The sequence below is a fragment of the Bombina bombina genome, chromosome 3 (assembly GCF_027579735.1).
Source record: "Bombina bombina isolate aBomBom1 chromosome 3, aBomBom1.pri, whole genome shotgun sequence".
NCBI classification, from domain to species: Eukaryota; Metazoa; Chordata; class Amphibia; order Anura; family Bombinatoridae; genus Bombina; species Bombina bombina.
This window is the reverse complement of record NC_069501.1, coordinates 323,872,964-323,885,309: the sequence shown is the minus strand read 5'-3', so window position 1 is coordinate 323,885,309 and position 12,346 is coordinate 323,872,964. Positions and strand designations below refer to the sequence as shown.

The window sequence follows — 12,346 nt, the reverse complement described above, 5'->3', positions numbered from 1 at the left end:
TAAATCTGATAATATAGATATTTTTTTTTTAATTACACACTATTTTTGAATCATGGAATGTCCCTTTAAAGAAAACAGTACTCTTGTTTTAACAAATAAACTATCCAACTTTAAATATAAATAAATAAAATGCCCTGTGATGTTTTATTATATTAGGTGGTGGAATACTTATGGCTGAAGCTATCATAAATGAAGACAGAAGTGGACCTGTTCACGCCCAAATGCTAGACCTTCTGATGTTGATTTTGACTGAAGGCAGAGAGAGGACTGCTAAAGAATACGCACAACTTCTTAATGCAGTTGGATTTAAAGATATCAGATTTAGAAGCAATGGAAATCTTAGTGAAGCCATTCTTGCAATAAAATAAAATATGGTTATTCATACCCACTTCTGACTGAAAAGCTTTGATTACCTTTAACATAGTCTGTAATAGAATAATGTGTTCTGTAAATCAGGAAACACCAAAATGCAGGCCAAGTCATAAATGTATTATTATTATTAACAGGTATTTGTAGAGCGCCAACAGATTCTGCAGCACTATAAACATAGTTGTATACAGGATAACATTTATAGGGCTCAAATGGGTAGAGGGTCCTGCCGGGAGTTGCACTGTTGTAGGCTCATAGGCTTACATTCTAAGGGGTTCAAGGGCAAAACAATGGAGTCTGGAAAGGTTAGTGTTAATTGTATGCATCCCTGAATATTAGAGTCTTTAGGGAGCGCTTGAAGCTGCTAAAACTAGGGGAGAGTCTTGTGGAGCGAGACAGGGAGTTCCACAAGATGGGGGCCAGTCTGGAGAAGTCCTGTAAACGGGAATGTGAGGAAGTAACAAGAGAGGAGGAGAGTAGGAGATTGTTAGCAGAGTGAAGGGGGAGGGAGAGTATCTGGAGACAAGGTCTAAAATGTAGGGGGGAGCAGTGTAGTTAAGGGCTGTAGAGTAACACAGGTAAAATAAATATCAATATTAGGTAATAAAATTACCCACACCAAGAGAGTTAGTGTCAAGCTACCTGTACCTGTGTAACAGTTAATGGTATATATGCAGTTAAAATCAAATATATGAGAAGCGCTCTATTTAATGGCTAAAGACACTGTATTGGCAATCTCATCAAATGATGAGCGGAGATTAATAGTTAAATAACTCTCTAGCAATATCCAATTTTTTATTTTTTTTACTCAGTATTACTGCAATAAATGGCCTTATGCCTTACAGAGCAGAAAACAAACAACACCGTGGGTTATCCTAGATAAAATATATACTAACTGCAATAAATGGCCTTATGCCTTACAGAGCAGAAAACAAACAACACCGTGGGTTATCCTAGATAAAATAGAAAGTTAAGGGCTGTGCATGTCAGAGTGAGGATTTTGTGTTTAATCCTGGAGGCAAGAGGAAGCCAGTGAAGGGATTGGCAGAGAGGTGCAGCAGATGAAGAGTGATGTGTAAGGAAGATGAGCCTGGCAGAGGCATTCATTATGGATTATAAAGGGGCTAGGCAGCAGCTAGGTAGACCAGAGAGGAGGGAGTTTCAGTAGTTGAGACGGGAAAGGATGAGAGGGTGGATTAAAATCTTAGTTGTGTCTTGTGTAAGGAAATGTCTAATTTTAGAGATTTTTTTAAGGTGGAAGCAGCAGGCTTTAGCCAAGGACTGAATGTGAGGAGTGAAGGAAAGTTCTGAGTCAAGTGTGACACGGGCTAGTGACACGGGTTAGTAAGGAAGGAGGTAGGTCTGGTGCAGAGAGGTAGATTTGGGTGTCAACGGCATACAAATTATACTGAAACCCGTGGGACTTTATTATGGAACCTAATGATGACGTGTAGCTTGAAAAGAGAAGGGGACCGAGGACAGAGTCTTGAGGTACCCCAACAGAAAGTGATAATGGGGCAGAGGATGCTCCGTAGAAGGCTATACTAAAGGTACAGTTACATAGATAGGAAGAGAACCACAAGAGAGCTGTGTTGCAGATGCCGAAGGATTAGAGAGTTTGGAGCAAAAGAGGGTGGTCAACAGTGTCAATGGCTGCAGACAGATCAAGGAGAATAAGCAGAGAGAAGTGGCCTTTGGATTTTGCTGTAAGTAGGTCATTGGTAACCTTGACAATTGCTGTCTCTGTGGAGTGATGGGGATGAAATCCAGATTGCAGTGGGTCAAGAAGAGACTTTAGTGTAAGGTAATGGGATAGACGTGCATATACTAGCTTTTTGAGGAGCTTTGAGGCAAGAGGGAGTAGGGAAATATGAAGGTAGTTGGATCGGGAGGTTGGATCGAGGTAAGGTTTTTTGAGGATAGGTGTGACCAGTGCATGTTTTAGAGATGAGGGAAATATACCAGTGCTGAGGGAGAGGTTGAAAATGTGCGTGAGTATGGGGGTGAGGGAAGAAGAGAGGGAGGGGAGTAGCTGTGTGGGGATGGGTTAGAGGGGACAGGTAGCAAGGTGGGAGGATAGTATAAGGGCAGAAACTTCTTCCTCAGTAACAGGGGCAAAAGAGCTAAATTTATGGGCATTTGGGTTTTGGATGATTGTGAGCTTTTGAGGGGGTGGGAGATTGGTAGTATGTTGAGAGCTGATTTCATTTTTGATGGAGTCAATTTTGTTATTGAAGTGGCTGGCAAAATCATGAGCTGAGAGAGAAGTTGTATTTGGAGGTGGGCGGAAAAGAGTATTGAACGTGGAAAACAGATGTTTTGGGTTAGAGGGAAGAGTAGAGATGAGATTAGAGAAGTATTGTTGCTTATAAAGATTAAGAGCAGAATAGTAGGAGTTCAGGATGAACTTGTAGCGAAGAAAGTCAGCTGAACTCCGAGATTTCCTCCAGTGTCGCTCAGCAGTACGGGAACATCTGCGTAGGTATGGTGTCAGATAGATTGGTCAGGGCAGGAAAAGGAGGTGATGGAAGAAAGGAGAGGTTCGAGAGAGCTAGCAAATTGTTGCTGATCTAATGACTTAGTGCTTCTGTGAAGTTTGGTGTGAGGGGTAGAGGAAGGGGGGGTTGTAGAGAGGGAAGTGATGTTGCAAGTTAGGAGATGATGGTCAGAAAGAGGAAAAGGGGAGTTTGGGAAATTTGAGATAGTGCATCGATAGCTGAAAATCAGATCAAGAGAGTGACCATCTTTGTGAGTGGGAGAGTCAGTCCATTGTGATAGGCCAAAAGAGGAAGTGAGTTGCAGAAGTTGTTTTGCAGAGGAGGCAGTGGGATTGTCAAAAGGGTTGTTGAAGTCGCCAAGAATGAGGGCAGGGGTGTCTGAGGAAAGGAAATAAGGAAGCAAGTTGAGGAGCCGGGGGGGGGGGTCGGTATATGACTGCAACATGTATAGACAGGGCAGAGCATAAACAAATCATGTGTGCTTCAAATGAAGAAAATGGGGAAGAGAAGGGCTGTATTTGTTGAAAGGTGCAACGAGAGGAAAGTAAAATACCAACACCACCTCCTTGTCTACTGCCAGACCTAGGAGTGTGGCTGAAATGGAGAACCCCATGTGACAGTAAAGCAGTGGATGTTGTGCCTGAAGTAAAGAGCCAGGTTTCTGTAAGAGCCATAAATGGAAGTATAGGTCGGGAGGGGAGGCACATTACATCTACGAAACACTAGACTAGATTTCTCTTCTCAAACATTTTTTAGTGTATCTTGTGGATTTTTGGCTGCTGATCACGAAAATCTACTTTAAATTAACCCATCACATGCGATTTTATTGATAGCTTCTATTTTTGCTATTTCTTTTCATATTTTAAGTCTAGAGCATTGAACTACATTCAGCTGATTGATAAACTTTTTACAGCATACAAAACCATAAAGTGGAAGATGTCACCGACAAACATGGTGAAAAGTTTCACCAGGACATTGCCACAATGGGAAAATGGTATTAGGGCAAATGGAATCCATCAATGCTGGCTGAGTATTAGACACTGCAACAAGATGCACCGGACACTGAGAAAAAACATCAGCAGCAAAACACTTTTATCCCTATTGAACTTACGCAGCTTGGCAATTAAAAAAAAGGTTATAGTCAATAAAACTTAATTTCATGTTGCTCAAAAGTTGTATGTGATACAGTAAATCTGAAATTATATTTGTGTTCACTATCATAATCACCAAAAAATATATATCCGAAAGTAAAACATTTGAAAATAATTATTGTACAGTGAAATCTATAACTATACACACATTTAATTAACAATAATATGGGGTCCATTTAACAATCCCAGACATCTCCACCCCTGTCCACTCAGAATCATGGCTACTGCTGCTCACATTTATCATTACACAAGCCACTATTTGAGCAAAGCCGCTCCCTGCTTGCACATGGCCAATTATGCAGGGGCTGTCAATCTCTCCAGTTGGAGAAGTCCAGGGGATTGGGAAATGCCATTTATTATTTGGTGTAGCAGGTTAAAGGGACATAATACTCATATGCTAAATCACTTGAAACTGATGCAGTATAACTGTAAAATGTTGATAGGAAAATATCACCTGAGCATCTCTATGTAAAAAAGGAAGATATTTTACCTCACAATCTCCTCAGCTCAGCAGAGTAATTTCTGTGTAAAAAGTTATACTCAGCTGCTCCCAGCTGCAGGTAAAAAAAAAAAAAATGAAGACATGAACTGCAGCCAATCAGCATCAGCAGTGCTGAGGTCATGAAGTCTTTTACTGTGATCTCATGAGATTTGACTTAACTCTCATGAGATTTCATAGTAAGCTTCCTTTAACCTGAATAGTGAAATAACATGAGAGTGCACGAGGCTCATCCCTTCAGCTGTCCCAGGAGAGACATACTAATATGCTGCTTAGAAATCCTTTACAATGGGATGTGGCTACTGAGGAACTTTTGAGGTAAAATATCTTTCTTTTTTTACATAGAGATGTTCAGGTGATATTTTCTAGTCAGCTTTTTACAGCTATACTGCATCACTTTCAAGTGTTTAAACATTTGGGTATTATGTCCCTTTAAGAAGCAGCAGTCTGATGCAAGCGTGCAGCAAAAGTCGCTCCAAAGCTCCATATTCTTAAATAGAGCCCTATATATTCAAATGTGGTAAAAATATGGAACTTTTTTTGGAAACTAATGTCTGGTTGAAAAAAGAAAAACACTGCAACATTTTAACATGCAAATTGTGGACTTAATGAAGACTTGCACCCACTCCTCATCACAGCAGCTTTTCACTCTCCATTATAATCAATTGTGCTGCATCACATGAGAGCCTTTAAACCATACTAAACACAGAATAAAAAAAGCAACTCTATAAAGCATCTGCTTTAACAAATAAAACACTGAAAAAAATAAAGAGAGCTCTGAAATAAATGGATTCAAGCACAAGATGAAATACTTCCATTGGCTACTAGAGTCTGCGTGTTTAAATTAGGTTTAGGTGAAATACTTTGACTATGCCTCTAGAACACCCTGGAATGCCCATGATCAGCATTTACATCTCGTTTCAGAGATGCTGTTGATTCTATAAAGCAAAACTACTTTACAATAATAAAATAGACATGGGAATATTTTACAAAGAGAAAAATTTACTTAACAAGTTTTGCAAGTGTTGCTGTTATAATTATTGTTTTTCCACATATTCACATATGATTTATGAGATGTTAATTACAGGAGCATGCACTAATAAGGCTGTGAAACAATATATGTGAAGCAATGCTCAGTTACTATCGAAAATGATCTTGCCTTTACAATGAGGCCCTTCTAGAACCTCATGAGTATCTATTAATCTAGGCAAGTGATTTAGTTAACTGGGCGAAAGCTGGTGTTTTATGTTCACTCAATACATGTCCCTTTATACGACTAGAGTATACCCCTGATGTAGAGTATAGTGCCCAATGATAACAATCGTAGTGTAATGTAAGGGAGTCCATAATTATCTCCCCGCTGGGATCAATGTAAGATAAAGCCAATGTTTTAGGCTGTTACAACACTGTTTCAGTCAGTAAACCATAAACTAGTCCTGGTCCGCAGAGAGTGAGGATCCAACTGGGGATACAATTATACATCTTATTATCGCCCCAGTAATGAAAACACTGTAGGCTATGTTTTATTAAACATTCCTTATAAGTGTACACATTAACAGTCTCACCTCTCCTCCTCAGAACTTAGGGGCTGAATTATTAAGCACTGTGTGGTGCCTAATACATCTGTTTCTGTGCGAGCCTTCAGACTCACCGAAAACAGCAGTTAAGAAGCAGCGGTCTTAAGAACGCTGCTCCTTAACTGGTCTGCCGCCTCTGAGCGGTGGACAGCAATCAACTCGATCAGATACGATAGGGTTGATTAGCAGGCCCTGGTAGGTGCCGATTGTCCACTAATCTGCAGGGGGCGGCATTGCACAAGCAGTTCACCAGAACTGCTTGTGCAATGATAAATGTCGACAGGTATGCATTCAGCGATGTCTGACGGACATGATCCGCTGAGTGGATCATATTGGACAGACATATGATAAATCGGCCCTATAGAATGGTCTCTCTGCTTTCTCACAGTTGCAATCCTTCTTGTCTCAATAATCCCAGCGTTGCCGTTCACCTATACTCCACCCGGTGTCAGGCAAAATGTAGACAAAGGGAATAACGTAATCCAGGGAGTCGTGAGTATTACAAAGTAATCCTTTATTTGGTCTGCATTAAAATACGCATTTCCAGACAAAGCTGATTCACAGATCCTAAGCACCCAGATGGTGCCGACAGCATCACAGGTCCCCTTATACCTCACAATCACCTAGATTACGAGATTTGCGTTACGGCTTTTAACGCTGACAAATTGGCCATTACGCTTGAATATACCGCAAGCATTTTTTGCCTGTAACGCAACATCAATTCCGCACTCAAAAAAATTATGTTTGATTGTGGGATTTTCATAGAGCTGGTATTACAGGTTGTGCGGTCCGGCTAAAATACTTGCGTTACAGCCTATAACGACACAATCCATACCGCCATCTGATACCAGCAGTTATGGATTTAAATGTTTCACAAAACGCATAACTAAAATGTTATAAAGTACACTAACACCCATAAATGACCTATTATTAAATGACCTGCATCACAAACATTATTCAAAACATATTAACCCCTAATCTGCCACCCACACACATCGTGACGATTAAATACATTTATTAACCCCTAATCTGCTGCCTACCCACATCGCCAACACTATTTAAATATATTAATCCCTAATCCGTTGCACCCCGACATCGCCAACGCTAAATAAAAGTTATTAATCCCTAAACCGTCACTCCCCAACATCGCCACCATTAAATAAAATTATTAACCCCTAAACCTCCAGCCTCCCACAGCGCCATCACTAAATAAACCTATTAACCCCTAAACCTCCGGTCCCCCACATTGCAAAACACTAAATTAAACTATTAAACCCTAAACCTAACACCCCCTAACTTTAAATTAAAATTACAATATAACTATATTTAAATAAATAAAAACTTACCTGTGAAATAAAAATAAACCTTACATTAAAATTAACCTTTACACATCTAATAAAATAAAAAAAAATACCAATTAAAAATACTAAATTACAAATTTAAAAAAACTAATGCTACGAAAAAATGAAAAAAATCTAACATTACAAAAATTTTTACAAAATTATAAAAAATAAAAACAATTACACCTAATCTAATAGCCCTAAACCCCCCCAAATAAAAACACCCCCTAGCCTACAATAAACTACCAATAGCCCTTAAAAAGGCCTTTTGTAGGGCATTGCCCTAAGTTAAACAGCTCTTTTACCTGTAAAAAAATACAAAGTCTCCCAAACAGTAAAACCCACCACCCAACCAACCCCTCAAAATAAAAAATCTAACTCTAAAAAAACCTAAGCTTCCCATTACCCCTAAAGTGGCATTTGTATGAGCATTTCCCTTAAAAGGGCATTCAGCTTTTTTACTGCCCTTAAAAGGGCATTCAGCTCTTTTACAATTGCCCAAAGTCCTAATCTAAAAAACAAAACAAAACTAACACTAACCCATAAATCCGGACATCCATTTTCATCCAGGCGGCGAGAAGTCTTCATCCAGGCAGCGACACCTTCATCCATCCCGGGAGCATATTCTATCTTCATCCTGGTGCTGCGGAACGGAGCTATCCTGGAAGCCGATGCCATCCTGCGCGGAGCATCCTCTTCATACGGTCACCGCTGTACACAGAAGGTTCAATGCAAGGTATCCGTTTCAAAATGGCTTACCTTGCATTCCTATTGGCTGATTTGATACTGAAATCATATTGGCTGTTCAAGTTAGCCAATAGGATTTCAGTAGCTCTTATCGTATTGGCTGTTTTGAACAGACAATAGGATTTCAGAAGCTCTCATCTTATTGGCTGATTTGAATTTGAAGAATCAAATCAGCCAATAGGCATGCAAGGTACGCCATTTTGAAACGGTTACCTTGCATTGAAGCTTCAGTGTACGGCGGTGACCGTATGAAGAGGACGCTCCACACTGGATGGCATCGGCTTCCAGGATAGCTCCACTCTGCGCCGCCGGGATGAAGATAAAAGACGCCCCCGGGATAGATGAAGGTGTCACCGCATGGATGAAGACTTCTCGCGCCTGGATGAAAACGGATGTCCGGACTTTAGAAACTGTTAGTAGATTTTATGGGGTTAGTGGGTTTTTTGGGGTGGTTTTTTTTTTTAGATTAGGGCGTTGGACAATTGTAGAAGAGCTGAATGCACGTTTAAGGTCAATGCCCATACAAATGCCTCTTTAGGGGCAATGGGTAGCTTAGGTTTTTTTTAGAATTAGGTTTTTTATTTTGGGGGGTTGGTTGGGTGGTGTGTTTTACTGTTGGGGGACTTTGTATTTTTTACAGGTAAAAGGGATGTTTAACTTAGGGCAAAGCCCTACAAAAGTCCCTTTTAAGGGCTAATGGCAGTTTATTGTAGGCTAGGGGGTGTTTTTATTTTGGGGAGCTTTTTTATTTTTTTAGGGCTATTAGATTAGGTGTAATTGTTTTTATTTTTGATAGTTTCTTTTATAATTTTTTTGTAAATGTAGTGTTTTTTATTTTTCGTAATTTTAGTGTTTATTATTTTTTGTAATGTTAGATTTTTTAGGATTATTATTTTTTTTTATTTGTAATTTAGTATTTTTAATTGGTAGTTTTTTTTATTTTATTAGAATAGTAAGGTTAGGTTAATTTATAGTTTAATGTTAGGTTTATTTTTATTTCACAGGTAAGTTTTCATTTATTTAAATATAGTTATATTGTAATTTTAATTTAAAGTTAGGGAGGGGGTTAATAGTTTAATTTAGTATTTACGATGTGGGGTGCTGGAGGTTTAGGGGTTAATAGATTTATTTAGTGACGGCGATGTGAGAAGTCGGAGGTTTAGGGGTTAATGATTTTATTTAGTGGCAGCGTTGTCAGGGAGCAGCGGTTTAGGGGTTAATAACTTTATTTAGTGTTGGCGATGTCAGGGCGGCAGATTAGGGGTATTTAGACTTGGGGTTTATATTAGGGTGTTAGGTTTAATTGTAACTTTCTTTCCACCATAGACATCAATGGGGTTGCGTTATAGCGATCGCCATTCCGCACTTCAGGTGTTAGTTTTTTTTCTAACACTCTCTCCCCATTGATGTCTATGCTTAACGCACAGCACAAGGAGGCTTTTCAGTAACTCGTAATGGCAGCACTATGGAGAGTGAAATAACACAATTTTTTCACACCCTGTTTAGCTCAAAACTCGTAATCTAGGCGACAGTTCTCAAGGAAAGTAAAAATCCTTTTGTAAGAAAATAACAAAAGCAATGCATAGATGATACCTAACTAATAATAGTGGACATAATTGTATGTTTTAAGGTGCAGAGGTCCCCGGGTCAGGCATTCTGATGTACAAATGAAGCCAAGTTACATTTATATGCAGGGTAAAGTATATGTATTTAACAATTACATATGTAAAACATGAACATTTGTTGTGTTGTAGTTGTAAGGTCAAAGCTTTGGAAAAGTTTCACAGTTATGTCTGTCTCCACTGGGTGGGAGGAATTCTACCAGTTATAAATAAATAAATAATTCTGAGTGAATGTTTTTGTTTTGTTTTTTTAAATAATTTTTATTGAGGTAAATATATAGACATCACTACATTCATAAGGTAAAGTACACTGCGAGCAAACATTACATATTTTTCAGGGTTGTACATTCTCAATATGCATCTGACATAAAAGCAGAGTATCACAGTATCAACAACCCAGTACACCCCCCTTGGTATCTCAGGCACATTATACAGTGTTTAGGTAAATCTACCAAGTGAGATACATTATACTATACCAAGTTGAAGTATAACCCTCTAAAAACATTATAGGGCAAGAGCCCTTGAAATGTAAGTAGCAATGCCTATTATACACACAAGATAACATATAACATAGTACCTCAGTTTTTTCTTTTTCAACTGGTTTAACCTGACGTACATCCTCCACAAAGTACGAAGTCACTTACGGACTTCCCTTCCCTTTAATAATATTCAGTCGGAGGAAGACTCCATAGACCCCTACTTGACCTTCAATGAAATAAATCATTAACATATACTCTCCACAGGTAAGCAGCACTAGAGCGAGTAAAAGGTATGAGCTTCAGGGGGAAGCACCCTTTAACAGGCTAACAAAAGCTCTATAGGAAGTACTGCGCTCGCCCCCTGTGGAGCACTTACAGGTCCATGGTAAAAAACTACATAAGTGGGCCATTATAAACATAGGAAGAATAAGGGTGGGCAGAGACTTCTCAAAACTGCCCTTAGAAATTACCTTAGTAGGGGGGGGAACTAATGTTATGTGTGACCTGCTCCTTCGATATATAAATGTTCTCTGTGTGTATTATAAGAACTATAGAACTATATACATATAATCAAATACAGGGGGTATAAGCAGATAACCAGGTATAGGTCAGCCCTAGGGTACAAAAATTCAAAATGTTAGAGTTAGATACATGCACAACTGACACAGGTATAGGGAAATTTAACTTATCCCTTGCTCTAGCAAGGTTGGTTATGTAGTGCACCTCATTAATCTAGAAGGCAGACAATAATTTATAAGCTATTTATACATAGAGTAGAATAGGTACTTCATAAAGCAGGCATCCCCGTGTATAGAAGATCTGCCCTGGAGAATATAACTGCCCAAGACTAGCCTGGGAATGACAAACAATCAATTGGATATATAACACATGTCTAAGAGAATGTTTAGAGTATATAGATATGATGCTTCTCCAGGGGAAAATATTGTATATTGTAACATGTACAGAAACACATTTCAAACTTATAGTTCTGGCCCTAGGGCCATCAAAGATACCCATAACGATCTGCAAAGAAAGGAGATGCTGCCATTCTACTAGGTATGGCTGCTTATATATTTAGTATGAGGGTGCAGATGGAAGTTATGGGCACATTCTTAACTGTTGCTTAATATACTTATTGGTCCATGGCCCCTGGTACACAATTCAAAGTCAGTGGAGCAGTTAGAGAACATACATGGGCTTACGTGGCTTGTACCTCTAAAAGTATTCAGCGAGTCACAAACGGAGCCCAGCTCTCAGATGCTAAGGTAAAAAGTCTGACTGAGCGATGCCCATAGCACATTTGCCCCTGTAACTTAGCCTTCACCTCTACGCCAGGACAGCATACCATCCTCTGTAGGCTGCAGGATGCGCAGCATCATATCCTCACGCGCCCGGGAGTCGGCCGCACTCCCCAGCGCCATCAGCCAAACTTCATGCCTAGAGTCAACCCGGAGGCATACGGTCCTGTTCCCGGTAGTATGCGGGAGATAGGGGCTATTGTTCCCTTCTTCATGTGGAGTGGGGCTAAACTGGAATGCCGCTTTAGGCAGGATAAGCTCATTTTGTGGGAATCTATCCTCCACTTCCGGCTCCTCAGCTTTGCTCTGCGCCCAGTCAGTGGGTCTTCTATGTGTCGTCATCTCTGGCGCGAAATCGGCAATTGGCTCTCTCGTGGGCTGCAAAATTAGAACCAGTCTATCGATCCTGCTGCACAGATTCCGTTCAAGCTCTTCCATTTTTGCTTGAAAATAAAAGCACAGCTCCTCCATGATTTATGGCCAAAGGCACACTGAATAGCTCAGGTTCTTAATGCTGTAGTAAACAAGCTGCCTCTGAATATTTTGCCACCTGCTGCAGGGCCTCCAGTTCCCTGCCAGCTCCTTGCTTGGTGCCAGATACACCCCCAATCCACTAAAATACTGCGGAGAGGTTATATGCCCATATATAAGGGTAGTTTTAACACCTAAAATCCGATTATATAGTTTAAAATGTACGGAGCTCACACCTGAGTGAATGTTTTAATATCTAGAAATTAGATTTGGCATGCCATTAAGAAATATGAGT

At 39.8% G+C, this 12,346-nt stretch overlaps 1 protein-coding gene across 1 annotated transcript in view; it reads left to right on the top strand.

The window, feature by feature from the left end:
- The window catches only part of LOC128652338 (acetylserotonin O-methyltransferase-like), a 192,227-nt gene extending 191,839 nt beyond the window's left edge, over positions 1-388 (top strand). Inside the window, exon 9 of the mRNA XM_053705274.1 lies at positions 157-388. Within this exon, the coding sequence (XP_053561249.1) occupies positions 157-368 (212 nt within the window). The 3' untranslated portion in view covers positions 369-388. The remainder of the gene's footprint in view (positions 1-156) is intronic.
- The last annotated feature ends 11,958 nt before the right edge of the window (positions 389-12,346 follow it).